General features: G+C 36.1%; 1 protein-coding gene across 6 annotated transcripts in view; it reads right to left on the reverse strand.

Moving 5' to 3' along the window:
• LOC108742153 (PR domain zinc finger protein 16-like) overlaps nucleotides 1-15,574 on the reverse strand; it is a 159,201-nt gene that overhangs the window by 17,624 nt on the left and 126,003 nt on the right. For all 6 annotated transcript variants that reach the window (XM_018477224.1, XM_018477220.1, XM_018477227.1 and 3 more), the window contains exon 4: nucleotides 10,709-10,835. In XM_018477224.1, the coding sequence (XP_018332726.1) occupies nucleotides 10,709-10,835 (127 nt within the window). The remainder of the gene's footprint in view (nucleotides 1-10,708; nucleotides 10,836-15,574) is intronic.

A 15,574-nucleotide genomic window follows, 5' to 3' on the forward strand; every position in this document is an offset into this window, starting at 1 on the left:
CCACATCAAATTTAATTACTAGGAACTGCTCCATTTTAGTGGGATTAATAAATGTTCGGCAGGGTCCACACGAACATAGACTTGTCGAAGTGACACACACGCTAACAAGTCTGTATCGTTATGAACCTCCGTAAGATATCGTCAGCATGCCGTAGATAGTTCCAACTCTGCCTAGTGCCTTTAGACAGCGTTTTATGGATTACAACAAATGGCACAGTGAAATCTATATATTACTGTTACGTTTTGTGAAATTGAAAAAGTTTCGACAAATATGTAAGGATGGTCTAGGTTAGGTTTGCTAATGAAAAATCCCGATTCACTTCTGATGCTTTCGATAATTTGCGGCCCGCTGAATGTTTTTTGTTTGTGTTTTTCGAATTTTAACTGTAGCGACTGTTTGAAACTTACGAATCCTGGGAATGGGGTTTTTGCTCATATGCCTGCTATGGAAAGGGTGACTTGAAACGAATTTACTAAATACGTAGAGAAAAACAACATATATTTTGTAATATGAATGGGAATTAAAGGCATACACTATCGTTTAGGTATCTGTTTACTTATAACAATTTCAAGTTTCTTTCCCTTTTCGCTTCGAGGTCTTTTGCTCACAAAACTCATCTTCGTATATTGAGATAGATTAGGATATGAATAAATAAGAACCTATTTTCCAAAATGTTTTGATTTTGAAAGTATGACATGTTGTAAGTTGCGACTGCCACAAGTTTCTAACAAATTTTTCGCGTGGGGTTTGTTCCGTCAGGTCTATAGTCGTCGATGTTCGACCACCAAGTAACTGGTGCTTGAAAAACTACCCAGCTGTGTTACCGATTCATTTCAGCATCTTACGCGAGTGTATATTGTTCCAATAAAGAGGCTTATAATTGATGGGGATCGTAGAGAAGAGGAATAACAGTCGATGTTGTTCGTATGTACGAATGTGTACGTATGCTTAACGTTGAGTCCTCATCTCCCCTTGCACACTGAGACCTCAAAGAATTGCTTATCTAAGCGCGACATCTCAATTATAAATGACGCGGAATAATCCTGGTTGATCATGAACTTCCGCACCCCCTTTAAATTTACGAAGAATTTACAGGGTCGGATCCTTTCAATCTAGATTAGATCGGAGTTACTTTCAGACGTTTAAATCGAGGAAAGTGTGATAGAGCTAATTGCCATTAACAAATTGAAATTCGATTTTTAGTGTGTGAAAACCCTAGATATTTAATTATTTACAATTAATTACATAATTTTTTAGGATTATGTTTTTCGGTCTCCTAATAAGTGAAATGTTGTGAATTAAAATAATGACGGCATAAAATTTGTGATTACATTCTCTGAATTATTAAGACATAAAATGTCCAATGAACACATTTAGTTTTACTTTAACAGAATCCAGGTGGTCAATGAGAACCAACCGACCAAAATACGGGAGGCTTTTACAAAAATTATGTTGGGTTTTGTATGCTTGTTCGATCCAAAAATGGCAACATAATTCCATTCCTCATTGGAGAATCACTAGAAGAACATAACCTCAATCTCGTAAGATGGAGTGGAAAAGGAGAATTTAGAAGCGTTTCAGATGTGGTTTTATTGATGGCTGGAAGATAGAAAAGGTTAGAAATGAGGAGATATTAGAAAAATTTGGAGAATAGAGGACGTTATAGAATAAGAAAAAAGAATAGGTATAGGATATGGGTCATCTTCTGGGATATGAAGAGCTGTTTAGACTCATATTAGTAACAGAAACAAAGAGAGCAAGAGGAAGACCTAGATGAGAATATTGTTCCGAAATAGTTCGAGATGTTCTAAATTTCGGATATGACGGAGTGGAGATTAGTATCTAACCAGTATTCGAACTAAAGATCATGTGATGTATGATGATGTAAGGGTGACACCTTGTAGAAACCTTAATTTGGAGGTTAGAATTAGAAACCTTTCTGTTTTTGCTTGGTAATGTCCTCCTTTCTTAGCATCATTCGACGTTGCCTCGACTCTTCTTTTCGGAAAACAATTGCAAAGGGTCATTTTTACTCAAACATATATTTGCTGATCCGTCCCTGTCCTATTTATGTACATATCCGACATGATATGTGTACAAGGGTGTAGGATATTAGTTTTTTAAAGGCGGATATCAGTTTAAACTGTTTGCAAAATGCGCAGCTGGAATTAATCAGATTTATTGCGAACGACGAGCTGCCGACGCCCTGCCTACTGCCACTACCACGTTCACCCCTTGCGACATATTCTCTTCTATTGTCGTTAATGGCTTCGCTGCCCCCGTTACACATGTCAAGGGCGTGTACTGACGTTTTAATCGTTTCGACTCCGTTTTGTGACGTTCGTTCGTTCTCTTCGGCGCTCGCGATACCTACTCTGCTGTTTTCTACGCTCGCTTGTCTAATCGTGGGGTTGTTTTGCGGGAGGGCAATGTTGTCTTGGGAAACAAGGTATGCGTTGACAATAGCGAAAGGGACGTATTCCAGTTACGATTTATTATTTATTGTATACGTACAGTCCAAGCTCGAGAACATGTTTGCTCCATTTGCTATCATTAGATTCTATTCTATCATTCTATTATTTTACCAATATAATATAAGTAAGAGCAGGGAAATTTAATAACAACTAGTTTCATTTACTTATCATGATAAGGTCGTCAGTCCTAAGACTGTTAAAGACTAGTCTACCTTCGCTATCCTCTATTTTATATCTCTACTGCTCTTTCCTTGATGAGTTACCTGACTTCCTGGATGCCAAAAATCGGCCACTTTCCCTACTTGTTCTTCCCTGGCATGGTATTTTTGTTCTAATTTTATTTATTTGCATACAACACTGCTTTGTCATTTACTTCCATTTTATTTAAGGCTGCTTGTAACTCCTCTTTGCTGGATGCTAATACTGCCATCTATCATCTACAAATCTAATTATACTAAACTTTTGTTTTTGTATACCTATCCCTAATGTTGTCCTGTCTTTAATGATGTTTATCGCGTCTTCGATATATTTACCTCTCTGCATACGTTGCTGCTCAAGTTCTATGACTACCTGTTGCTCTTTATACAAACTATGTGTCTGTTAACGTAGATTCTAACGTAAAAATCGACTAGATGTAGATTGAGATAACTCTAAGATAGACCTAATATATTAAGTCACAATTTTACGTAATATTCACTTTTTTGTTTAAGAATTTGGATAATTTCTAGCTATTAATTTAGTAGTAGAATACAACTTAGAGGTATAGTGTAAATTCTATATAACGACGGTTAAAGGACTGAACATTTTTCGGCGTTATAAAGAGTGGTCGTTAAATGGAGAGAAATATAAGATATTATTTTACTATTCTATAATTATATGCATTTACTAATGTAGTACACATTTTGCACACGAACATTATTATTCATACATTGCGTATAGCCTGTTATCTTCGTCTGATGTTTTTTTGCAGGTCCAATATTTTAATTGTATTTTGTTACGTATCTTACTCATATCTTGAGATACTGCTAGATCAATTTGATTATATAAAAAGTATTTTTTTAATAGTTTCGCTGCATCAAGTGCTTGTTTGATGCTTGGTGGAGGGACAGGATCGTCTTCTTCAACAACGTACACAGCTGCAGTTCTTATCTATTTCGGCAACTTAGAAAGTACTGCTTAATGACTTATAATGCCGCATTGTTGTCGTTAAATAGAATGAGCGTGACGCTATATAGAGTGTAATATTGTATAGAAAACAATGTAAACCAACCAAATTAACCAATTTCGACGTTTTAAGGAGTTTGTCGTTAAATTGAGTGACGTTATAAAGAGTTTACACTGTATTTAGAAGTGTTATGAGCAGCAAAATGCGTCAAGGGCGCATCGTATTGCAAGCACATTATTATTATGGTTCACAAGATTCTAAACTACCTCTACCTAAGGAGCTTTATTGTATTAGAAATTCAATAGAGAATCGCTCTATCAGGCATATTTTAAATCGAATAAAATGAAAGAAAGATAATGTTACAGTAGAAAAGATTTAAGAACATCCTTCCTTCAAATACATGTTATGTTATCAGATAAATTTATGCTTATAAAGATGTCAGTTTTCTAACGAAGTAGATAAATATGCATTCATGCTTCACATTTAATCGTGAGCACTTTTGCTATGGTTAGATTTTATGAGCGACCGAAGCGGAGAATTAACTAGAAAATGGCGAACATTGAGAAGTCATCAATCATGAGTTAGCAAGAGGAGGTAAAACAGTAACTATAATAGGTGCCTGTGGCTTTCACAGGTCAGACTTCGTTCATAATTAGGGGCGCGGAGATTAACTTTAATGCATGGTCGAAGAGTCCACGTTACACGATAATTAAATAGTGCAATTTGACCGATCTCTAAACACCATATCCCACACACGTCGAATCTTTGACACAAACTGATCCGAACAGGTGTAGTTTTCTTTACCACGGAGATACCAGTAAAGTAACACTGCCACGTTGCCACATACAAAACTTGTAATAAATTTTCTACTATGCACTTTGCACCAAAGCAACTGCAGATGGAAACATTAATGACGATTTATTTTGTATAGTTAATAACAATTGAAAGGTACCTGTCGATAATTCAATCGCAGGAAATCTGGTCAATATTTTGGCAACAGCGAGTAAAATTTGTCAGTAATAAAAGACGAACCACTGAATGCGCGTATACAAGTATCGCTCCCGGGGCTTCCTAGAGACAGGGCGTGTCACTTGATCCACTCCCTAATTGTTCGATGAATTTCAATTCCAAGGACCCGTCTGCATGCCAGGTGATGTATGATTACTTGGTTGATGTTCTTTTTAACCAAATCTGACAGGCGTACAGATAGCGATAAATTCTTTCTAAATGACTGCATGGTCCAATTTTGGGAGTGTTAACTAACTAGTTGGAATCGTAGAAACACACTAAGAGACCTCTCTTCCTAAAAACACTTCTCGGAAATGGATTTTCGCGAAAATCGTTTTTCATTTAGCATGCGTCACACTAAAATGTAAGAATACATTTGATTGCGGAAGTATTTGCCCTGTCTCCTTATGGCAAACAAACAAAAGCATAAAATAATTCGAAGTTGTCTGTATTCTGTCGAAACTGCCAGACGCGGATCGCGATTTCGATCCTTTTGGATCTCACCAGCGCGTCGCAGATAGCTCCGACAGAACACAGACCAACTTTTACCTGCTGCCCTAACAGCGCGTTTTAAAAAATACCACAAATTGCGCGGTAAACGCCATCTGTAGTACGATGCTACATTTTACGTGATCCTAAAATGTAGCATCGTACTACAGATGGCGTTTACCGCGCCATTTGTGATATTTTCCAAACCAAAAGCATCTTCAAAACTTCTGATTGCTTCTGTTACTGGTAGCCTACATGAAATTTTTGAAAATCTGAATAAAAACTGATAAACTCCGTCCAGAAGTCATTAAAGTGTAATCTCCTCGTTTAAAGATGAAGATATATTTGATATTTATAAAACAAAAACCATAAAAGAAAAACCGTTATGCAACATCAACTTGAAATCGCTTTTCGATTTTGACCTACTACAAATTTCCTCAAATTAATGAAGGAAATATTTTTGTTGCTGTTGTCACCCCCCGCCGGGAATCGAACCCGGAACCGGATCGTTAACCTAGTAGGCCAGGTTTGTCGTGATTGCTGTTGTCATCTCTCGTAGCTTAGTTCGTCAGAGCATTGGTGCGTAAAGCCAAAGGTCCCGGGTTCGATTCCCGGCGGGGGTGACAACAGCAACAAAAATATTTTCCTCATTAATTTGAGGAAATTTGTAGTAGGTCAAAATCGAAAAGTGATTTCAAGTTGATGTTGCACATTAACGTTGACCACTATTAGTAATTTAAAACAATGTCTTCAAACCCGTTATGGTATGCCAGTGTTATTCTTTCGAATATGCGAAAAACAGACCGGTAACATAACTACATTCTCTTTAGTAAAACTGATTCAATTAGTAAGTATTCCATATGTTCACCCTTGTTATTATACACAGAAACAATCGTAATTTAAATTCCCCCCTGTCATCGTCAATTCAATAAATCGTCGTCATGTGTGTTTAAACTTCATCGGCAATCACAGATCAGTAGGTTTGGCTTTTACAAATGGAATAGACCAACGCAGGTGAGGGTATTGAGGGCAATTATAAATTCGTCGTTGACCAGGTGCAAGGAGAGTGGCGCAGGGCTATTAAGCGGACGACGTCTTCCGGCGTCGCGCAGCGTCGCACACGTCATCCGCTGCACGTGATTGGAATTGTCTTTAATTGCAGCCGTCGTTATGCATGGTATAACAACATCCTCTTATGATGGCAGTTAATTCAATTGGAAATATAGTGAATATGCACTGTACGCGAGGACTCGATACAAAGCAAAAACCGTTGCACGTGATTATTAAGGTAAATGACGTCATACCACGTCAGGGTTAACAAAATCTGCTGAAGTACACGGATTATGCCGAACTACTTTGTGGTACTTTTATTGAAAGAAATTATTTCCAATATTCACACCACCATATTTAAAGTTAAAACCTCATGAAGGACTAAACACAAGAATAACAACAACAAATATGAACGTAGCGACAAGAACTATGCAGTTTTGTTAGTAAAATTTCCAATCAATTAAGTAGTATGAAAAATAACATCAATAAAAGTCATCATCGACGTGACAATGAAACAAGGAATATTTCGTTATAAATTAGGTTTATCAATTGATTAGTTGATTACCTTACTGATAAAAAAATCTACAACCTGCTAATACCTTAGTGTAATGCAATTTTATTTAAACTAGTTTTTATGTTTAAGATTAAAACTATAAATTCAGCATAATTAAATTTTCTGCCAAAAATGTCAAGAAAGACAACTGCAAAGTTATTTAAAGTATTCGCGGCTATTACTCAAGCCGTAGAGATAATCTGTACGAATGTAGGAACAACTTGTAGTGCTTGACTAATCGTGGCAATAATTTCGACATCAAAAGAATTAATTTACAAATAGATTACAATCCACTTTCAACATATTGGCGCATGGTCATGTCAGGATTAGTGTCAATTAGAAAAGCCTTTATTTCACAAAATTAACGTCTCTACAATTAAATGCAAAATAGGTACACACTATACACTACACCGATAAATGTGATTATTAACATTTGGCGACCATAACTTTACAAGTACGGCATCTCGTTTTTATCACCGGCTGACAGGTGTCGACAAGGAGTAGAAGTTAAACATTTATTTCACACTACCTTATCTAGTTTTATTAGTGGAATTATTGCCCTTTACATCAACAGTAATTTTTCCTCAATATTACGTGCACACCAACATCAGCTTGCAACTAGAATTGGTGGCGCCCCTAAAACAACGGTGTAGCAGTGACGTCATGCGCAGCACGGCACAAAATTTGTACTGCAATCGGCCGTATCTTTTCTGTCATAGTATAATAAGGCATAACTTTTCCAAAAAGGTCGCGTAACTAGACCTAACAAAAATTTATTAATAAACATTATATATTTGAATGAATTATTGTCAGTTTTAGATATAAGTCAGTTGGAATTATTTCCCTTTACATCAACAGTAATTTTTCCTCAATATTACTTGCATATCAACGTTAACTGCTGATGTGTAAGAGCTAAGGACAATTCTTGCAACTAGAATTGGTGGCGCCCCTAAAACAACAGTGCAGCAGTGACGTCATGCGCAGCACGGCACAAAATTTGTACTGCAATCGAGCGTATCTTTTCTGTCATAGTATATAATAAGGCATAACTTTTCCAAAAAGGTCGCGTAACTAGACCTAATAAAAATTTATTAATGAACATTATGTATTTGAATGAATTATTGTCAGTTTTAGATATAAATCGGTTCCTACATAAATCACATTTTTCTTTTTAATAAAACGAAAGGTGTTTCTTAAAGAATAAGGGATTAATTACGATCAACCGTGGACATTATAAGTGCTCACGCCCTTTCTTTATTAGCCAAGTTACACACTCCATTACAGTAATTATGAATAAAAGAGCTGTTGCAGTAGAGTGCCGCTTAATAAAGGTAAATAGAAGCGCAGTCACACATTAATTTATGTCTTCCTTGTTGAACTGTTATTTACATAATATCTTAGGAATTTACTGCGTTGTCTATCGTTAATGTCGAACTATTCGTATTAATAAATTTAAACTTGGTGTGATTGACGGTAAGAATGTTACAGCATTTTTTTTTTGTATGGACTATTATTTAATTGCAGTTATGCCTATGACACGCCACTTTGACGGATAACCGATAATTTTGCAATGGCAATAATAATGACCGTGTAGGTATTCAATAAATTGTTTCATTGGTTGTATGTTTTTAACGTTATTATTATTACCTGTACCCGGTACTGTCCTACAATAAAAGCTTCGTTCTTTAATTCTGTAATAACATTCTTATGCTGGCAACACCTTTTTGTTTTTACTTAGAGTTAAAGGCGACTATTAATTACATTGTTAAAAATTAATAATCAACATTGCCAGACCCTATTGGTGGTAATTTCTGTCAGACACTTCAAAGTTCGTAAAAGAAGTAGAAAGAGGAGACTGTAGTAAGTAATAATTAATTAAAAAATTAAAAAGAAGACTCACTCGCGTTGATAATGTCCACGTATGAAGTGGGCGAAACACGTGTCCGCTCAAAAAGTTTTTGTGGTAATTAGGGGTGTCTTCTTTTCAATTTTTTAATTAATTCGTAAAAAAACATCGTCATTTTACTNGGGAAATTTTCTTTCAAGTTACCGCACTTACGCGTCGCGATTGTTTCTTCAGGAACAATTAGGATCCACTTTTGGTTTTCTAATTAAAAAGAAGACTCACTCGCGTTGATAATGTCCACGTATGAAGTGGGCGAAACACGTGTCCGCTCAAAAAGTTTTTGTGGTAATTAGGGGTGTCTTCTTTTCAATTTTTTAATTAATTCGTAAAAAAACATCGTCATTTTACTTAAAGTCTGAGTCTTCATTTTGAAATATGATACTTGGGGAATTATTTCAACACTTCTTCCAAGCAGCCAAACCAACTGTAGGGGTCAAACATCCCCCCAAAACAATTAATATGTCGCTGTGAGTATAAGCGCAATTGGATGGCTTTATAGCATAGCGACATTTTAATTACGAAGGAGATGTTTCAATACAAAAAGTATTGAAATAGTTCCCTAAGTATCATTTCAAAATTACGATTTTTTTTGCGAACTGTAAAGCATCTGGCAGAAATTAATGCCGATGGGAAGTGTCTGGCAGTGTTGATTATTAATTTTGATTGAAAAATAGTGAAACATTACGTAGACATCAATCCCACCTATTTTATTACTCAGACTTTAACAGACCATGGCAATAATGAAAAAAAGAAGCAAATTTGGATGATAACTTTTCTGATGTTAATATTAAGCAAAATACCTACCTTTCTTTATATTTTAAAACAGGGTTCGTGACTTAAACTCGATGAACCGTAACAATTTCTTATTTTATCTACGACGGATCACGCGGAAATTCATTTATTTGTCCATCAAACGCTTTTAGTCGTGTCCAACTAAAAAGTATCCCGGGGTTTTACTTTTACTTTCCCTCCGTGGGTCATATTTTTCTTTGCCATTCAATTCATCTCTACTTACTTACATCAAAAGACGTCCTTTGAATTTTATCTCATCTTCATCAAAACAATTACCTATTTTCCTTTATATACCTTTCTTAGCAACACCATTTAAATATTTTCAACATATATATCTACCTCTATTATTCTCAACAAATTGCTTAAAATTAAAACATTGGAAAGAAAAAATAAGACTAACGTGTTTCTTAAGGGAAAACTATTTTCATTAAATTTTATTTGTACTCTTACAGAACTAAAAAACTAAAAAAAAACTTTTGGGTGTTTCATTCCCACCAGCCAGTAATGCTGGGTGGGTGGTGGTTCGGGCGATAAAGATGAGACGGACGAAATGAAGACAAGAGAATGAAAGATTATCTGTGGAATATTACTGCCTCAGCATTTGCCTAAGTGATCCAAGGAAACAACAGAAAAACTTGGACTAAGGCAAACGGACCCGGAATCGAACCAGCATCCTCCCGAATGCTAAGCAATGGTCTAAACCTCTAGGCCATGCCGCTCGGAACAAAATGAGCAGAATGAACAGAGCAAAATAAGCAGCTCTTTGAAATAAAACTTCTTATTAACGGCGCATGTCTTTGCGTCACGAAAAAGACCATCCGATTGGAATGTGCTCCCTTTTTCTATAAATTGCAGTGGTGGAGAACGTTGTGACCTACGCGACTTTCTTGTCCTGTCTTCATGCTAGTCCTTATATTGATAATAATTAATGGAAGAAGTCAGGACAATTTGAAAATTAATACAATTAAGTAGGTAAATAATATGCTCCCACCTGTTCAGCATAACAGGAATGAAATGTTCCCTCTAATTTTTCCACGAAAAGATCTCACCACTGAATAAATTTGGTTTCGAAATAATCCCGAGACCAACTATCGGGATTAGAAAGCCTAATTTTTGTATATCGAATAAAAAGCAATTTAGGTAGGTTCAGCCATTTCCACAATTAGCTTGATCAGTTACTCTATCACTACAGAAGGTATATAGTTAGTACGTATTTATTCAAAAGAAGTTTTAGTACTGTCTCTCTCTTTATCAGTAGTTTATTTCTTACCTGTTTCGGTATTAGTTAGATCGTCCGTATTATTGTCACCAAACAGATCCTGCAGATATAAGGGCTCCTTCGGCCCCAACGTCAACTCTGTCCCAGGTGGAATATTTTCCGATGTTTCGTACCATAACTACAAATAAAAAGAAATTTCTTCAAGCCTATCACTGAGTATATGTTTTAAACAGACAAAATAGAATTATTGATCTGTAGATTAGGACATACTGAACGTAATTACATTAAAAATACAAGTCTGATGATATTATTAACTGTTGAAGCAATTGTATGGTTAGATTCTATCACATATATTCAACTTTAGCGCCATAAAAATGACTTAAATAGGTACATGCGCAATAAATGACGCGAGACGTACACTCAGTTGAGTCTGGCCCAGCGGCTCCGACGCGAGGAGACGGCAGAATTCATTTGGTCCTCATGAAATTGAAATTAAAAAATTAACTAATTCTCTCGAAATACATAGATCAGGAAAACTAGAGGTAGGAACAATAACTTAACCCGAAGCAAATGAGTTTAAAACGCATTACCACTAATCATCATCATAAGATCGTCAGTCCTAATACTGGTTGGACACGCACCTCCACTCTCTTTGCTATCCTGCGCTAATTTTCGCATTTTTCTAAAACTAGAACATCCCACATCCTTAACTATTTGCGAACAGTAATCTCATCCTGACTCCCGTTTTTGCCTCTAATATGTCTCTAACTAGACCTCCATGCCTGAAATGGTTTTATTTATTTTCATACAATACTGTTTTGTCAATACCGCTTCCACTTTATTTAAAGCTATCTCGTAACTCCTCCTTACTAGATGCTAATACTGCTATGAAATCTGCAAATCTAAGCATACTAATCTTTTGCCTCCTTGTATCTATCCCTACAGTTGTAAGTCTTTAACGATGTTGATCACGTCTTCGATGTATAGATTAAAAAGTAGCGGTAACAGTGTGCATCCCTGTCTGACTCCCTTCCTTATATTTACTTCTCTACGTTGCAGCCCCAGCTCTATAACTGCCTGTTGCTCTTTATACAAACTATGTATCACTCTTCTATCTCTGTAATTCATCCCTACATTTTTAAGTATATTTAACATCTTGTCCCATTCAACATTGTCAAAAGCTTTTTCTAAATCTACAAATCCTATGTGCGCTCTCTTTTCTTTTTCCATCGTTTTTTCTATTGTTACCCGTAAAGCTAGAATGACCTCCGCGTTCCTCTATTTCTTCTAAACCCAAATTGATCTTCCTGTAATAGTTCTTCCACCAAACGCAACATAAAATTGTTGTTTCTGTTTCTGCTCCTACCTCTTCCCGGTGGCTCCAAGTAACATTAATATAAGATTATTGTATCGTAATGAAAAAAAAATATATTTAGATACTAATAATAAGAGATATATTCAAAAACAGACATAAATATCGCAAACATAGGGTCAACTTTGCAGCATTGCCCACAAAGATGTCAGCCGATACGGATATATTTGTCTGAGGGGATCATCCTTGCGTTGGCATTACTGTTTCCCTGTAATGACGTCAATTGTTTTACTACAAATAGTTTGTAGTCATTAAAAAATAACATTTTTTTCTATTATTTGTTAGTGTATTGTTTATTGTTAGTTAGGAACGAGCATTTTGTGCAATAGAACAACCATTATTTCAGATCCAGTAACAATAAATATATTTGTGGTGTGTGTGTGTGTGTCCTATCGCAGTATCCTTTTGTTAGTTTCCAATAACCAAATACGTCAAGTTGTTAATAAACGGGCCGTAGAACAACTGTATAACATTTCCTGACGTATTTTTACGATGATCGGCTTCTGAAACGTGTGTAGATTGAGGCTGCGATATGATCCGCTGATTGTTGCTTATTTCAAAAGATGTAAAGAACGCAACGTTTTGTTTTGTTCTAAATTCCAGTGATGCAAACAGCCATACAAGTCAAACCGATAATACACATACCTATCTAATAACTTTCTATAAATTTGCCCTGTCATTTGACAGCCGGCACGGCTGCGTGTACCTACACCTTAGCACAACGGCTACTGCGCTACCTGGGACATGTTAACAATGGATTTTTGTTCGATCCATGTGCCGCATGATGTCTACTTACATAAACTGCTCAACCTATATGACAACACTTGCGAAATGATACAATACAAACATATTATATAGGTTGTGTATTTCTAATTGTAACTTGAGATAACACCGTTTAAAAAAAATAAGTAGGTTAATTAAAGTCGGCTTCTTGTATGTCAAGCCTCCCACCTTGGAAAGGTTACCCCCTTAATTGAATTATTAACGAACGGGGTCACAAAAATGGAAAGGAAACTTTTGTGCGTTCTTTTTTTTAATAGAGAATCAAGTGAGACCTTAAGGAATTGACGGCTAATGAAACATTCACGTTTTATATCTACCGATTAACTTTTTAATTCACTTTCGTGCCTACTGCAGGAGAGTATATCATCATCCTAAGGTCCTCAGTCCTGAGACTGATTGGACACCCACTACTCTTTCCTATCCTGAGCTAATCTTCGCATTTCCCTAAAACAGCAATCTAATCTAGATCTACCTCTACGCCTCCTAACTCCCGCTTCCGCCTCTAATATGTCTCTGACTAGACCTTCATGCCTGAGAAGGTGTCCTACCAATCTATCCAGCCTATTTCTTATTGACTTCCATAGAGTCCTCTGTTCTCCTATTCCTTCTAATACCTCTTCATTTCTAACCTTCTCTATCCACGGTATCCTCATCATTCGCCTGTCACACCACATTTCGAACGCTTTTAACCTTTTCTTTTCCACCGCGCCCACTTTCCATGTTCCGCTTCGTACAACACCACGCTCCAAGCACATCTTTAACAACCCTTTTCAAATTCCTAATTTAACCGTTCGCGATCATAGAAGTGACATCTTTTTATTGAAAGCGACTCGACCCTGCGCTATCCTCTGCTTTATTTCCCTACTACTCCTTCCGTCCTGACTTATCTGACTTCCTAGATACCTAAAATCGGCTACTTCTTCTAATTATTCGTCTCCTATCTTTATATTCGCTCTTTCTCTACTTTTTCTACCCTTGTATACCAGTATTTTAGTTTTACTTTTATTTGTTTTCATACAGTACTGTTTTGTCAATACCGCTTCCACTTTATTTAAAGCTATCTCTAACTCCTCCTTGCTAGATGCTAATACTGATATATATCATCTGCAAATCTAAGAATACTAATCTATTGCCCTTGTGTATATCTATCCCTACAGTTGTACTGTCTTTAATAGTGTTGATTGCGTCTTTGGAATATACATTAAAAAGAGTTTTAATTCTCAAACAGATTCATGAAAACTGTAATTTTTGTAATTAACTTTCTAAAGGAAATAGCCGGAAAATTTAAAGAAATAGATTCATTACATTTATGTGTTTATATCTTGTTTGATTTTCATCTTGCAGTTTAATAGTCTTCAGGTGCATAATTTTCTTCTATTTTATCGCAAATAAGATGCTGATTTGTCTAAAATTTCTTACATCTCCTGCTATTTTAATTAACACTGAACTAACTGCAAACAATCACGTGTTTGTTAATGAAACGTGCACGCCATAATAGTAGCTTCCTTTGCCGATCTCAATTTCCGCATGTTTCTACAACCTAACCAACTGGGTTAATTCCAATGAATATCCTCCGTGGCCTGGGGGGCGCTGTTGTCTGATATTATAAACGAACACGCATGCCGATGTCTTATGGTAGCAATCCCAACGGATATTAGATCTCTGCTGGAACACAATTAGCGACCCAACTTGCTGCTGCATGTACCTTTTTATTAAACACATGCATGCAGGTTTCGTCACTTCCTCTTTTTGCATAATTTTTTATGCAACAGCTTCCAACACAGCACGAGACCGCGGCCGGTGCATAATAAGGGAAAGTGTAACTGGGTCGAGTGACCTTTATTAAAGACCAGACGGAAAAGGTGATGGAGATGATTTTTATATTGATACAAAACAAAATGCACTCAGTGCATAAAAACATTGTAATATTTCAAGCTATGGGCCCTCACATTTATTTTTGTGAGAACCGAAACTGAATGTCATCAACTTGTAAGGAATGTCTGAACGCTATGTGAACCCTTTGATCAATTAAAGGGTAGGCTTGTAGTAGTAACTGTCTGGTAATAAAATTCTTATCATATTTTAAAATTAATTTTTAGTCTTTAAAAAGAAAAAAAGTAAAGACCATGAACAGTAGAAATTATTTGGCAATGTTGAAGGTTAAATGTGAGAAACTTTAGAAGAAACAAATGAAGTCTCAAGGCAGCAGTTTAGGATAGATTTAAGTACTAACTTCAATTGAAATTTCGGTAGGCTTTGATAAGATAAATCTCTCGTATATTTTGACATTTAATCAGTATTACTGTAAATGCTGTTTTTATGAAATATTACCCACTACACGCTACCTCAAATTCATGAGGGAAAAATTGTTGCTGTTGTCGAACACCCGCCGGGAATCGAACCCGCGACCTTTGGGTTTACGCACCAATGTTCAGACCATAATATATTCATTATATCGGGTTGTTCGGAAAGTCATTTCGTTTTTCCCGACAGAGGATTTAATTGTATTCTTTTGCACCCAACTTCACATTTAAGCCGTATAATTTTTATATGCTTTGAGAGCTCATATAGCAAGCCTTGTGTGTGTGAAAAATTCCAATTAATTCTACGCAGTAGTTTTTGGTTGGTGCCCTTTTAAATATGGAGACCGATAAGCAGCATTTTCGACATATCTTATTGTTTTACTACAGAAAGGGTAAAAATGCTGTTCAAGCCAGAAAGAAATTGACTGATGTGTATGGAGAAGGTGTGTTGACAGTACG

Source organism: Agrilus planipennis, unplaced genomic scaffold (genome assembly GCF_000699045.2).
Source record: "Agrilus planipennis isolate EAB-ADULT unplaced genomic scaffold, Apla_2.0 scaffold3, whole genome shotgun sequence".
In the NCBI taxonomy this organism is placed as follows: domain Eukaryota; kingdom Metazoa; phylum Arthropoda; class Insecta; order Coleoptera; family Buprestidae; genus Agrilus; species Agrilus planipennis.